The sequence below is a fragment of the Zea mays genome, chromosome 2 (genome assembly GCF_902167145.1).
Source record: "Zea mays cultivar B73 chromosome 2, Zm-B73-REFERENCE-NAM-5.0, whole genome shotgun sequence".
Taxonomy (NCBI): Eukaryota; Viridiplantae; Streptophyta; class Magnoliopsida; order Poales; family Poaceae; genus Zea; species Zea mays.
Window position 1 is genome coordinate 7,314,966 of NC_050097.1, and position 15,314 is coordinate 7,330,279.

At 45.3% G+C, this 15,314-nt stretch overlaps 1 protein-coding gene across 3 annotated transcripts; it reads left to right on the plus strand.

Annotated features, from left to right (window-relative positions):
- Positions 1-6,197: 6,197 nt before the first annotated feature.
- Positions 6,198-14,406, plus strand: LOC100272475 (Eukaryotic translation initiation factor 3 subunit C). Of its 3 annotated transcripts, none has more exons than XM_008669231.4 (4): positions 6,198-6,424; positions 10,303-10,358; positions 10,485-12,302; positions 13,138-14,406. In XM_008669231.4, the coding sequence occupies exons 2-4, from the start codon at positions 10,335-10,337 to the stop codon at positions 14,086-14,088; spliced, it is 2,793 nt and encodes a 930-aa protein (XP_008667453.1). In that variant the 5' UTR covers positions 6,198-6,424; positions 10,303-10,334; the 3' UTR covers positions 14,089-14,406. The 3 variants fall into 3 exon arrangements, with proteins under 3 accessions (XP_008667453.1, XP_020403090.1, XP_008667454.1); XM_020547501.2 differs by having other exon boundaries at positions 6,205-6,424; positions 6,534-10,358; XM_008669232.4 differs by having other exon boundaries at positions 6,205-6,424; positions 10,288-10,358.
- The last annotated feature ends 908 nt before the right edge of the window (positions 14,407-15,314 follow it).

A 15,314-nucleotide genomic window follows, 5' to 3' on the forward strand; every position in this document is an offset into this window, starting at 1 on the left:
AGCCGACCCGTGAATCACACATGATGCGCCTCGTCCTGTACTCCTTTTGTTCAGCAACAGCCAACAACCAGCATCGCCTCCCCTCCAACACAGGTATATCTATTGTTTATTGTTGATTTTTGTTGTTGATTTTACATTAGATAGAATTTTACAGCTAGTATATATAGATTAAATAGAATTCTACATAAAATTTTATGTTGTGGCACACCCTATACAAAAATCCTAGGTCCGCCACTGGCGAGCGGGTATAGATAGACTTTACGGGTGTGATCGCGGGCGGGTTTTTACTCCACCTGATCCATTGCCATCTCTACTCGTCGCCGCCCTCTTGCTTTCTTTTCCCAACCACAACACGACCACCCGAAGCTAAGCTGTCGCTCTCAGAGTCTCGACAAATTATCACCCTCTGGTGATTGTCGTCGTCTGCATCTTCCTCCAGTTCTTCCAAGGTGAGCCCCGACCTAATTCAAAAATTACTTAGCAGTTTTTAGAAGATTTCGAATTCTTGAACTGCCTTTGGTAGGAAGGCCCACGTGTTCCGCATGCGAATTTGATGGAAGGACCATATGTTCTAGATGCGTATGACTAGGATTATCTAAACGCACGGGATGGCAATGGTGCCTCGTTCCCGCCTTCCCGGGTTCCGGCAGAAAAAGATATGGGTAGAATGGGGATGGCGGCGTCGAGTCCATTAGATAGTTCCCCGTTTCCTTTAGACCTAGTTTGAGTACTCTAGTATTATCCATAATCCACGTGTTTTGATATGGATTAGAGTGTAAATTAAACTAATTTACACCTCAATCTATACTACTCTATAAGAGTGTAGTGTAGACGTTCACAACCCGTGCACCATGGTTCTGCCGCGCAATCCTCTCCATCCGTTCCTCATCGCACGGCCACCACACCACAGCCGCTCTCAATTGCCTCCCCACCGCGCGAGAGCCGCAATCTGTGCCTCCCCTACCGCGCCCTTCCATCCATGGCGCGATCCCCGCCACCCCATCCCCTGCCCGCCTCACGGTCCCCGCCCCTCCAGCCACCGCCTGATGCACCTTCGTTCGTCCGCCACGCTCACCCTCCTCACCTCCGTCCCACGACTGTCGTGTCGCCACCTCGAGCCCAACCCACCTCCTGCCTTCGGCCACGAGGTTGTAAAAGGTGTCGACGACGGCCGGCACCTTCTCCGCCGAAGCCGCCTTGGTGGTCGTCTCCTTGGGGCGGCGGAAGAAGGACCAGTACTGCTTGTCCTTGTCCTGCACCTTGTCCCGCCTGATGGATCCCATCTTGAGATCCACCACCCTCTTGCCCTTCACCTCCGCCGCGCCCATCACCCAGACGAACCAGTACACCAGCCCCACCCCGAGTTCTCAGTTGCCTCTGCTCGTTGGATCTCCTCGACGATCTTCTCTTCCGCCGTGCTGGTTGCAAGCTCGTCTTCTCCCTCAGGTGTTGCTACTTCTTCTCCAACGACGACCGGTGAGCTATCATCCGTGCTTCCATGGGCCTCCGTTTCTGTCTCCACGACCTCGCTGCTTTGCGGCCTCACCTCTTGCAGCTCCGGCATCTCCGCCTCCACCTGTATGATCTCCTCCTCCTCCTCCTCTGCTTTTTCTTCGGCTGCCCTGCGCCGACCTGCTCCTCTTGACGCCTTACCGCCATGGTTGTTATGTCAGTGGAGGAGAAGATGCTGGGTCCTATTCTTGGCAGGCTTTTGCGCTTCCTGGGTCCGTCCACATGCACAAGACCAGCAAGTTCTTGAAGTTTCAGGAACCGCCGGCTAAAAGGTATATTACTCAGAGTATGCAAGGCAGATTGGCCTGTTCTTCTATTCTGGGATTGTTTTTGTACTATTTTGTTTCCTTCTCCTGGACGCCAACCAGTCGGCTAGACGCAATCTTAAATCCACATTCCGTGTTCATGGCGTTGATTCGATCGAAATAGACATCTTCAAAAGTCGCGATCTTCTTTTCTTGGAACATATGCTTCGTTTGACTTGTTGTCTCACGCACGCAGACTGAAGATCACAGACGCCGCGGCTGAGTATGGAATCTTAAGAGATGGAGCCGGTGAAGGGGAAGCTGAGGAGGGTGTCATCCAGCCTTTTGCGAATCACGAACATCTGCAAGGTGCATTCCGTCACTGTGGCGGAGAACATCGGCGAGAAGCCCAACGACGGCAGCACCGGTGGGGGCAGCAGCGAAGACGATGCGCACCTGAAAGTATATCCACACCAAGTCTCTGACCACGAGAGCTGTTCTGGAACTTCCACCGCCCACTACTAGGAAGCGGTTGTCGAGAGGCTTCTTGGCGCGGTCTCTGGTCTGAAGCTGGCCTATGTCAAGGTTCAGCGGGCACATGTGTCGTATGATTCTGAAAGGGTCAAAGGTTCTTATATATATCTTGTTACCCGAATCCTTTTTATTAGCAGAAGTTTCAATCAAATTTATCTCTTTCTGTTAATGTGTGAAGGATATTTTAAAACACTATCTCAATGGTTGTTCTCTCTGTGTCTTCTCTTATCTACATGCAGGAAAAAAATTCTATATGTCGATGGCGTGGATCAGAAAAATGGTAAGTTTTGCTTCATAGATATATTAATATTTGGAATCTCAATCAACCCCTCTTGTTTTTCGTCTGCTAACATAATCGTACGGAACCCAGCACAAAACTCAACGAGAATAATGATGCAATGATACATACATGTCCACAGTCTATACTTTTTTTGAAGAAATAACACTTTTCTAGATGAGATAATTAGCACATGTGCAATTAGCCAATTACGACTTGTGTTGTGTGAGCTATTGGATTTGATTTTTATATCCTAGAAAGTGATTCATGTTACACTTGACCTGAGATTCATGGAACCAATTGGTTGAGCTGCACATTCAAATTTTATTTGTTTTAATCTAATGAATAGCAATTTGTTAGCAGTGGAAGGACAAGAGTTCATTTTCATCTGTTAGTTATTGGGTGTAATTTTTAGAGGTCGATAATTATGCATGTCTTTTGAGTAGGATCATTTAGGATCATTCCCTTGTCGCCTTTGAACCTACATAACTTGTCGTATTGAAATGAAAGGACAGTTGACATTACGCCGCCTCTAAATGTTTGCATATAACATTTCCTGGTTTTGCAACCCAGGAATATATAACCAATTATATCTTACACAGTCTTGATTTAATTTGCAGATTCATTGAACACATTAAATTTATGAGAGCAAAGTACAAACCCTGTATCTGTTTGTTTCTGCTGATGGTGAGGGTAAGCATGATTTTTTTATGATCGATGGCCGATATTCCCAATCTTCTATGGTAGAGAAAATGTGTTCCCCTACAGGTTCCTATGTATGAGCTAAGGGCATGATGGGAAGTCTGCAGGTCTGAACCATGGAAATCATCTATGAGCTGAGGAAGTCTGTAGATCAGAATATGTCGTTCTGCATTTTGATTTCCCCTTTGTACGTAGTTACCATGGCACTAACAACGAGATCGTCAAACAACAGTGCGTTTTAAGGAACTTGAGATACTCCCGTCTTCGTGTCTGTAATAAGAACGTGTTTTATGTGCGTGAAACCTGTCAGTTCTGTTAATTTTTGGCATTCACCTGACTTCTTGTTCAACTGGTGTGAGTTGCATACTTTGCTCATGAAGCACTGATCACATGCTTTCGCTCGCAACAGAACTTCCTGCAGCGCATTCATGTGGGCAAGTGGATGCTGATGGGGATCAATGGTATGAAATTAAAGCAGCATTCAAGCTTGAAAAGCAGCCATCCAAAGTTACTGCATATGTTCAAGGCCCTCCTGCAGGTGTTGATCTTAGAGTCATGGACTTTTATATATATGCTGTCGAAGAAAATAGACAAGGTAAACTTTAATGCACTTCATGTTTTAGATGTTAGAGTTCTTCCAATTCATGACGCTTGTAATTGTCAGTCTTGTTGTGGATAAAAACCAATGGGTCAATTGTGGGCAAGTGGATGCTGATGGGGATCAATGGTATGAAATCAAAGCAGCATTCAAGCTTGAAAAGCAGCCATCCAAAGTTACTGCATATGTTCAAGGCCCTCCTGCAGGTGTTGATCTTAGAGTCATGGACTTTTATATATATGCTGTCAGAGAAAACAGACAAGGTAAACTTCAATGCACTTCATGTTTTAGATGTTAGAGTTCTTCCAATTCATATGTGGTCATGGATGATCCAACCATTATGTCAAATGTGGCGATTTTTTTCTTTGTTATTAGTGTTCAAAAGGAATTATAAAATAGAAAACAAGACTATGGACTAATACTTCATTTTGTAGAAACCTCTCTATAAATCTAATGGCATAGTAGCAACAAGAGAAAAATTAGTGTACCTAAAATGTTGAAATGTAATGTTTCGTTCATGCTTTAGGGTGGTCTGATATGGGCATAGGGCTACTCTGTGGGATCGAAAAGTTTGATGCCTCAAGAGGATTTAGGATGTCCACCTATGTGTATTGGTGCATTCATCAGGTTAGGGCGGGTTATCTTGTCCTGCAGTAGTTTGGACCTGATAAGATCATAGTTGAATTGAGCCTTGAGTGCATTTGCTTGTAACCGGGGGGTTTCAAAAGCATTGGCTGATAACTCGAAATCGTTCAGGCTCCCTACATAGGATTTTAATTTAAATCCCTTAATTGCCATTGCTCTGTTATTCCCCTCGTATCTCATCTGGTCTCTGAGACGTTTGGAAATAACGGTGAAGGCAGCTAGCTGCATCTTGGGTGTTTATCAGCTAGATCGAGAGGCATCTGCCTATTTAGTATCATGTGACCTTCCTAAGAAACTATGCTCAGATTGTTATTGGCCAAGCTTTGTAGGTGCAAATATCTTGCCTTTTTCAATTTGATCTTATGCTACTGAGATTTAGTGCAGTGGTTTAAGATAAATATTTTTCTTGAATTATTGGAATGATTTTTCAGTACTATTAAACTACACATGTTTCTTATCACCTGTATATTATGTATTCTATGATCTTCCCAAAAAACTATGCTCAGATTGTTACTGGTCAAGCTTTATGGGTGCAAATATCCAGCCTTTTTCAGTTTGATCTAATGTTACTAGGATTCAGTACAGCAGTTTAAGATAGATATTTTTTTCTAATTTGTTGGAATGATTTTTTAGTACTATTAAACTACACGTGTTTCTTATCACCTGGCTATTCTGTATTCCATGAATCCCAAGAAACTATGCTCAAATTGTTACTAGCCAAGCTTTCTGGGTGCAAATATCTTGCCCTTTTCAGTTTGATCTCGTGTTACTAGGATTCAGTGCAAATGTTATTTTTCTTATCACCTGGCTATTCTGTATTCCATGAATCCCAAGAAACTATGCTCAAATTGTTACTAGCCTAGCTTTCTGGGTGCAAATATCTTGCCCTTTTCAGTTTGATCTCATGTTACTAGGATTCAGTGCAAATGTTATTTTTCTCTCGCCATCATTTTGTTTCGCCGTTGTAATGGTAGAGTAGAAGTGTGGTTTTGCTAATTGCTGAGTTGGCCTTTTCTTTTCAGCTTCCATACGAAGACATGACACCTTTTCAAGCAGCGGTTGCCATTGTTCAAAAGGTATCGTAGTTTAACACACAAGTCATTGTGCTTTGTCACAAAAAAATAACAGTGGCACATCTTGTTGTTATCATACTACTTTAATTTGCTGAAAAGAAAAGGTTCCAAATAGAAGACGAATGTTGAGTTGTAACTCATTTGTATCTTTTCCGGTGTCATCAAGATTGACTGGATCTATATGGGATTGACTCTGCTCGTGCTGAAGGAGAAAGAGCGTGCTTGGCTTGCGGGGTATCATGTTTCGGTTCATCTTTTTTCATGGGTCATGTTACCTGTCATTTCAGATTACACAACTTCTGATATTTCTGTCTTTGTGAGAGAACTTACCAAAATAGTTTTACATCATGGCTACTCTCAGATGTGTTCATGCTGCTGCCACTAATCATATAAAGGTAACATTGTATTTGATAGCAAACAATTTTAAAGATATTAAAGTTGGCGATAGTATAAGTGTTGTTCGTTGGCGATAGTATAAGTGTTGTTCGTTTCTTTGTAATTGTTGTGTATTAATATTTTGTTGAATGTTTTGTGTGCCGTTGCAACGCACGGGCACATACCTAGTCCACCAAACAAAACCTTACTGGTCGGTCCCGTCTGACAAATGGGTCCCATTGCTCATTGGCTAAGAGACCTGCCAGGCTGCCAGCGTACGCTAGCCAAGTCCCTGAGTAGGCCTCCTGTTTTCCCCCACGGCCCACGCTAGCCAAGTCCAGGTTCTGAGGTTCACAAATCACAACCCTAGTTGGCGGCGCTCAGATCCGGTGGCATCCTCCTCCCGCGTCCCTGTAGCGGCCTCCGACGACGACCTTGTAGCGGCAGCGTGTGGCGGCAATCGGTGAGCAGCCTCCTCCTCCACCGTCGATCTCCTCCTCCACCGTCGATCTCCTCCTCTGTCGAGCTCCTGTGTCGGGTACTCACCTGACTGCCTGAGTCGCCTCCACCAGTCCACCGGTGTTCCTCAGGCAGCCGGCCAGCGGCGGACGCGTCCAGGCATCGAGATCCTGTTCCTTCGACGTCCAGGCATCGGGCGCGTCCAAGTGTGGTGGCGCAGCGGCGGGCGACCTCCTTCTCCAACGTCGAGCTCTTGTTGTAGTCTAAGCGGGGAATTCACGGGGATTTTTCTCCGTTGGGGCCCGTATACCCGAACGGGGACGGGGAAAAACCTTCCCCACGACTGGGGACGGGGAAAACCGGTGTCGCGGGGACGGGGGCACTGCCCCGCCGGGGAATGGACCCGTTGCCATCCCTCGTGGGATGGGGACCGGGGACGGGGAACGGGGAAAAACCGGTGTCGCGGGGACGGGGACGCGGGCACTGTGTAACATCTGGCCCACTTGTAAAGTGGTGACACCGCAGCCCAGTCCATGGCCCAAGTCGAGATGCTGATACAAAAGGACATTCAGAACACGAGAGGGGCATCAAAGAGAATATCCAGAACAGTTTTCCAGTCGTCTTCCTCGTGGAGAAGCGGCCAGGCGAGTTTGTCGGAGTCTCACGTCCCGTTCCTCGTCGACGGTGGCCACGGGACGTGACAAGTGGTATCAGAGGCTTCGGGTCCTCGGCGGTGCGGTGTGGTCACGCTCTCTCGACAGCGGTCCTGTTCGGCGGCCACGATTTTGCGATGCTAGAGTTCCTTATCTGACCGTTCGCGACGTCCTACAACACCTCATCGGCGTTCGTGGTGGACGGTGTGGCGATCAGTTTGGAAGGTCTTGGCGGCGGTGATTAGTGGCGAGTGAAGGCGGAAGACTGGAAGCTCTTCACCTGTTCGACATAAGGCGTCCCCAGAGTGCAGGACATCAAGACGGCTACCATGGTCGCGCACCACCAGAAGACGGTGATCGGCGGCGGCGCGCTGGAGTCGCCACCGGACCTCGTGAACTTCCTTGGCGGCATCGACCCGTGTGACGGAAGACAGAGCGGGTCGAGGGAACTGTGGAACGACATCCACTGTCGCTTGGTGGAGCCCGCGGCATGGGACGTGCTGGAGAACTTCGAGCAGAGGTGGAAGAAGCAGGACAAGGGCGACAACCTCCTAGTGGCGCTGAACAGGGCGTGGGCGGAGCTGCCGGAGAACAATGGTTGGGCGAATCCACGGTCTGGAGAAGGAGGGCGTTGGTGGGGACTTGATGGACAGGGCGACAGAGGTATGGCTTTTCCAGTGCTCGATGAAATGCCTCACGATGGCAGTGAGGCGGTGATTGTTCCATTCTCTGAAGGTTTTGATTATCCAATGTTCGATGAAATGTCTGCTGAGGAGGTGGTCTGGGATGCAGAAGTGCTACTTGGTTGTGATTCACGTGGCCTATGTCAGCGGCTTGCTCATGAGGTGGGTGACCAGATGCACAGCGCTTGCGAGAAGGATGTTGTGCCTGATGCCCCATGGATGTTTGTTGGAATGTCACAGCAAGCAAGTACACACCCAGTGTTCAGGGAAATGGGTCCTAAAGTTGCATGGGATGAGGAGATGCAAACTGAAAGTCACATGCATGAAGGTTTACTGAAGCAGCTTGCTCAAGGTGGAGAAGCCTTAAAAGAATCAGCTAACAAGGATGATGTTGGTGATGATGTGGGGGCTCTGAGAGGTGAAGAAGCCCTAGTAGAATCGACCAAGAAGGATTCTGATGTTGAAGATGAGGCCAGCAGGCCTCACCCACCGAGGGAGGTTATGCCAGATGATTCACTTCTGGTGGATGAGCCGGATGAAGGTCCAGCCAGGTCATGGATGCGCAGTGGGAGGGGAGCTATGCCATGGTTGATAGGTTGTTTGGATATGCATGGACCAGCAGCATGGGGCCTGAGTGTTGGAGCATCTGGTTGGGGTCATCAGGGTGGTATTTCTACTTCACTCATGCCTAGGATGCAAACTACTGGACCAAGTTCTAAGGGAGGAGCTGACATTCAGCCTATGCAGGTTGACGAGAACGTGAGCTATATAAGTGGACTATCAGAGTACATTGATGCTTTACAGGAAATGGTTTTTTTCCCATTGCTATATCCAATTTTTTTTGCAAACTATCACATCACTTCTCCAAGAGGCGTTCTGCTTTGTGGTCCACTAGGCACAGGAAAGACGTTGGTTGCCCGTGCATTAGCTTGTGTTGCCTCCAAAGCTAGCCAGAAGGTCAATTTTGATATGCGCAAAGGAGCTGTTGTTCTTAGCAAATGGGTGGGTGAGGCTGAAAGACAGCTAAAGCTATTTTTTGAGGCATCTCAAAAAAATCAACTGTCCATTATAATTTTTGATGAAATATATGGCCTGGCACCGGTGAGGTCTAGCAAGCAAGAGCAGATTCACAATTCAATTGTTTCAACATTGCTTGTTTTAATGGATGGCCTTGCTTCTCGTGGGCAAGTTGTTTTGATTGGAGCAACTAATAGAATTGAGGTCATGGATGGGGCATTGCGTAAACCTAGCTGTTTTGATCATGAGTTTTATTTTCCTTTACCTGACTCTGAGGCTCGAGCAGAAAAACTGGATATTCATACAAAAAAATGGAAGGATCCTCCACCGAGGAAACTAAAGATGGAACTTGCTGCTAGCTGTGTGGGCTATTGCGGAGCTGATTTGAAGGCATTATGTACAGAAGCAGCTATTAGAGTATTTAGAAAGACGCATTCTCAGGTTTATGCTAGTGATGCCAAGTTCTCCTATGAAAATTTCAATGGATCAACTCCAATACTATACATTGTGAAGGATATGAATGAGCCATCCATCTTCAATGGCTCTGAGGTCCTCATGCCAAAGGATGCAATGCACTATGGAGATGTTGAACATCGAGAAATGCATACTATACATGGGTACTACTTTCATATGGCTACCGTGGCTGGACTTCTCCAGCGAGGTGAGGGAAAAGATAGACCCTTTGTTTTGTCAAGTCAATGGTATAGTGCGGTTTGGATAATTAGACCTTGGAATCCAGGTCTACAACTATAACATGTTGTTGCTTGGGGACAAGCAACATTTCGACGGGGCGATAATGTAACATCTGGCCCACTTGTAAAGTGGTGACACCGCAGCCCAGTCCATGGCCCAAGTCGAGATGCTGATACAAAAGGACATTCAGAACACGAGAGGGGCATCAAAGAGAATATCCAGAACAGTTTTCCAGTCGTCTTCCTCGTGGAGAAGCGGCCAGGCGAGTTTGTCGGAGTCTCACGTCCCGTTCCTCGTCGACGGTGGCCACGGGACGTGACACACTGCCCCGCCGGGGAATGGATCCGTGGCCACCCCTAATGCATATTTAGTACTATTGGACGTTCTTTTGTACTGATGACAAGGTTAGGTTTAACTGATGCTTTCTGGAAAAACTTGAGCTGTATATCCTAGTTCCTATCATGAATCACCAACATTATACATTTTTTTGTCATTTGTGAACAATCCATATTGAGGTGAACCCTGCATTTGGATCTGATCTAATTACAAGTGTATACATGTATTATACTAACTTCGACTGTTTTGCACACAAAAAAAATATATTGGGTGTGCATGTGTACCCCCATGTCGTCCGCCCCTGCTAGCTGAACTTCATCTTGTGTTTCATAGTCACTCGTTTAGTAGAGTGATTTTTAAGAATTGATTCATCATGATACTCTCTTCAAATTTGTACTCAAATTATTTTACTCTTGTGTCAGTGCTGCCTCCAGTTTAATGCAGTTTCCGCTCCTGTTTTTATTGTTAATTATTGCTCATTCTAGGTGTACTCTTTGCAGAGCAAGACTGAAGTTAAGGAAGCAGCAGAACCATGGCATCCCGTTTCTGGGGACAGGTACTTGCTTTCTCTTGCGTAATGGTACCAGCGTGCCAGTATGTTTGTTATGTGCATACTGAAGTAATTGAAGCAATTGCTGTTGATGCAAGAATCTAACACTTGCCTGGTCCTTTGTAACTTCAGGGGGACAGTGAGTCTGAGGAGGAGGAGGTGGAAGAAGTTGAGTCAGAACAGGGCAGTGATAGTGATGATGATGGAGGTCGAGGTGGTGCGGGACGCGGTGCCCAAAACCGATATTTGAAGAATCAAGAAGATGACAGCGATGAGTCTGATACAGGTCACCGTGTGATCCGCTCCCTGAGGGACAAGCGCAACGAGGAGATGAGATCTATTGTTGATCAGATGCGTAATGCAATGAAGATCAATGACTGGGTGAGCTTGCAGGAGAGTTTTGAGAAGCTTAACAAACATCTTGAGAAGGTTGTTCGTGTCAATGAATCTACTGAGGTACCAAAAATGTATATCAAAGCTCTTGTGTTGCTGGAGGACTTCCTTGCCGAAGCCCTTGCAAACAAGGAGGCCAGGAAGAAGATGAGCAGCAGCAATTCGAAGGCACTCAATGCGATGAGGCAAAAACTCAAGAAGAACAACAAGCAGTATGAAGAGCAGATCCAGAAGTGCAGGGAGCATCCAGAGAGTTTTGAAGATGAAGCTGCAGATGATAAAGATGTGGATGATGACGATGCTGATGAAAGTGATGCAGAGATTGAAGATCCTGATAAAATAGCTATGTCAGAATCAGAAGAGGAACAAGATGAAGAGGATGATGATAAGGATGGTTGGGAACAGAAAAGGAGTAAGAAGGATAAGCTGATGGATAAGCAGTTCTTGAAAGATCCAAGTGAAATCACATGGGATATTGTCGATAAGAAACTCAAAGAGATTATAGCATCTAGGGGAAAGAAAGGTACTGGAAGGATCGAGCGTGTTGAGCAGTTAACATTTTTGACCCGTGTGGCCAAAACACCAGCTCAGAAGCTTGAAATCCTCTTCCATGTGATTTCTGCGCAGTTTGATGTTAACCCTAGTCTACTTGGGCATATGCCAGTCAATGTGTGGAAGAAGTGTGTCAATAATATGCTTCTTGTGCTTGATATACTCCAGCAGTATCCTAACATTGTAGTAGACACCTCATTTGAGCCTGATGAGAATGAAACTCAAAAGGGTGCAGACTACAATGGAACAATACATGTTGTCGGTGACCTGGTTGCATTCCTTGAGAGACTGGACTCTGAATTTTTGAAGACCTTACAGTGCACAGATCCATACACAAAAGATTATGTTCAGAGGCTCAGAGAGGAACCCCTGTTTCTGGTTGTCGCACAGAACGTCCAAGATTATCTTGAAAGGGTTGGAAACTTCAAAGCTGCTGCCAAGGTTGCACTGCGCCGTGTTGAACTAGTTTACTACAAGCCCCAAGAAGTGTACGATGCAATGAGAAAACTCGCAGAGCAGCCTGAGGACTGTGTGGATGATGATGATGCAGAGGCTGGTGATGAACATAAAGCAGTAGATGACAATAGAGGACCATCACCATTTGTTGTGATTCCAGAGGCTGTGCACAGGAAGCCTACTTTTCCAGAAAGCGGTAGAACTTTGATGGATGGATTGATGTTCTTAATTTACAAGTATGGGGATGAAAGGACCAAAGCCCGTGCAATGCTGTGTGACATATATCACCATGCGATCTCTGATGAGTTTTCAGTGGCTCGCGACTTGCTTTTAATGAGTCATTTGCAAGATGGTATTCAGCTCATGGACATATCATCGCAGATTTTATTCAACAGAGTCATGGCCCAGTTAGGGCTGTGTGCTTTCAGGGCTGGTTTGATAAATGAAGCCCATGGTTGCTTGACTGAGCTCTATTCTACTGGGAGGGTGAAAGAATTGCTTGCACAAGGTGTGCAACAAAGCCGATACCATGAAAAAACTCCCGAACAGGTAAAATAAAACCCCTATGTTTTTCTTGTAAATGCTATTCACATAGCCCTTAACCCTAATCACACAAGCAAGACCCTAGTTTGAAAATTTAATGTGAAATTGATAATATTCACACAGTAATATCTCCTGCTTGCATCTGTTAATTATTTATGTTTCTGTTGCTTTTTGAATATGATATATAACGCTTTATCCTGTTGTATGCAGTAATTCTGACCCAAATCACAAATCTTGACTTTTTTGTATATTGAGCTGTATTTATTTTCTTTATGAAGATGTAGTTCTTTTATGCTACTTGTAGTTAATCTTGTTTTTATTAATAGTAGAGCACACCACATATTAATTTTATATTGTAAAAAATGGACAGACTTGGTTGGCATGAGTGGGGTCTGGGGAAGGAATAACCGAGGCAAGCCTTACCCCTGCATTTTTCTCAGAGGTTGCGTCGAATACAGGGCCTTTGGGTCAGTGAAAAGTCTTCCCACCACTGCGCCAAGCCTGTCCTTCTAATCATCCATGCCGTTTGCTGCAGCTAGTTTGCAGCAGCAGCTGCTGCTTTGCTGCTGTTCATACAGCTGCACGCTGCTTGCTTGAGCTTAAGCTAGAAAGCAGCAGACAGCCGTTGTAAAGCCAGCCGAACAAGATCATCTTTTCCTTATATAAAACTACTACAATTGTAGTCTATAATTTAATTATTATACAATATATATAATTTTATATATTATATATTCTTTTAATTGTAGACTACAATTAGGGTAGTTTTATGCAAGGAAAAGATCAAAAGATGATTCTTTTCCTTTTTGTTATATCAGTGCTAATGCAGTCCCTATCACTGCAGGAAAGACTTGAGAGGAGAAGGCAAATGCCTTACCATATGCATATAAACCTGGAGCTTTTGGAAGCCACACACTTGATCTGTGCGATGCTGATTGAAGTCCCCAATATGGCTGCCAGCACCTATGACAAGCGGAGACCTATGAGCAAAACATTCCGAAGGCTTCTTGAAGTGAGTGAAAGGCAGACATTTGTTGGGCCGCCCGAGAATGTGAGGGACCATGTAATGGCTGCCACAAGAGCCCTCAACAAGGGTGATCACCAAAAGGCTTTCAGTGTCATAAATTCGTTGGAGATTTGGAAGCTTTTGAGGAACAGAGAGCATGTTCTTGAGATGTTGGAGCTTAAGATCAAGGAGGAAGCTCTTAGAACCTATCTCTTTTCATACTCGTCTTCGTACGAGTCCTTAAGCCTTAACCAGCTCACTACCATGTTTGATCTCAGCGAGCAGCATGCCCACAGCATTGTTAGCAAGATGATGATGCATGAAGAGCTTCATGCTAGCTGGGACCAGCCAACAAAGTGCATCGTATTCCATAGTGTGGACCAAACTAGGCTTCAGGGGCTACTCTTCCAGATGGCAGATAAGCTCTCGGTCCTGGTGGAGATCAATGAGAGGGCATACGAGGCAAGAACTGGTGGTACTCTCGAGGGGGTACCTCCCAGGCGCAGGGGCGAGGGTCAGGATAATATGGGAAAGTGGCAGGATAACTTTGTCTCGTCACAGGGGCGGCAGGGTGGTGGCAACAGGTTTGGATACTCCGGCAGAGGTGCAATATCTGGTCAAAGTGGTGGTGGACACCAGAGGGACAGGGGCAATCAGGGTTACCGCGGGGGCTATGGTGGCGTTTCAAGGTTTCAGGATGCAAGGGGTCGCAACCAGTCTATTCCATCAGGCAGAGGTGGTGATGGTGGTGCACGCATGGTGAACCTGAACAGGATGGGTAGAGTTTAGAAGTGATAATTTTCAGCTCGAGTAAGCCTGAAATTCTCCTAAAAGCCAAGTTTTGAATCACTGCTTTTTACATAGTTTCCTGTTCTGGGCTGAGCCATCCACCTGTTTCCTACATTTCGTTGTAGCCTTTTAATTTAAGGGGCTAGGAAATTGAACTAAGAGTTTGGTACTGTTTCGTGGGAGTGTGACTTCACTCCAATATTTGATATCTATCTGTGACACTTGCTATAACCTGTACTTTTCTTGTTTGTGTTATGTGGTTTTTATTTGGTTATGAAAAATAAAAAGGCATGTCGCAGATAGAAGATCGTTATTCTATTCGCGTTTGAAAAGCTTTACACCAATCTCGAGATGAACTTTTAGCATAACACTTTTCTTGTGGTGTTCATTTGGATAAATTTTCCGCGGTGGTGTCAGCCGTATCTGTTGTGTGTGGCCGTGTGAATGAAATGGGCGGAAGCGTGGACGTGGAGCGGAGCGGAGCGGACGCCTTTTGCTCGTCTTCGGCTTTGAATTTTCCGGCCGCTCGCCCAGTTTCCACTCGTTCATCTCACGACTGGACACTTTCTATCACAGCGCGCGCCGCCGTCGAACGTCACCGGCCGAGTGTTGCACAACGCGAAATTGCGAGCGTCACCGGCAGAGTGTTTTGAATGATCTAGTCTATTATTTTTTCATTATTTATTTTTTGTTTGGTTTGTGGAATAAAATAAGTTGATCCGTCACAATCTTATTTCTTATAATTTATTAGTTTTAATATAAGAAATTGAGTCATCCTACTAAATTTGAGAAATATATTTATGATACAACACTTTATTTTAAATGGAGTGATTTCTCAATCCAAACATTCACCTACCTAAGCAGAGGAGCAAGCTACACACGGCGAAGTTGGGGGCAATTGTGTGTTCCTGATTTTGTCCCTCAAAATTTGGCTTTGTGAGTTTAGGCCTCTTTTGAAAACGAAAAACAAAAACACGTCCCTGCTTCTGTTAGATAGCATTAACAATATGAAATAGAATATACAAAGATAAATTTACTCTTCAGTCGTAATTATGATTTTGTCCCTCTTTGAAAATTAACTGTTTGTAATTGTGATTTTACCTCTGTTTTTTAAAGGAGTGAGCAAAATCACAACTACGACTGAAGGGTAAATTTGTCTTTGTATATCCTATTTCACATCATTATTGTTATTTAACAGAAGCAAACTATGGACATGCTTGTTTTTT

What these genes read in the sequence shown, in the direction of transcription:
- LOC100272475 (XM_008669231.4), top strand. Translation starts at nt 10,335, where the DNA reads ATGGCATCCCGTTTCTGGGGACAG. An exon ending in CATCCCGTTTCTGGGGACAG is followed by an intron (nt 10,359 to 10,484) that starts GTACTTGCTTTC and finishes TTGTAACTTCAG; the next exon opens with GGGGACAGTGAGTCTGAGGA. An exon ending in ATGAAAAAACTCCCGAACAG is followed by an intron (nt 12,303 to 13,137) that starts GTAAAATAAAAC and finishes CTATCACTGCAG; the next exon opens with GAAAGACTTGAGAGGAGAAG.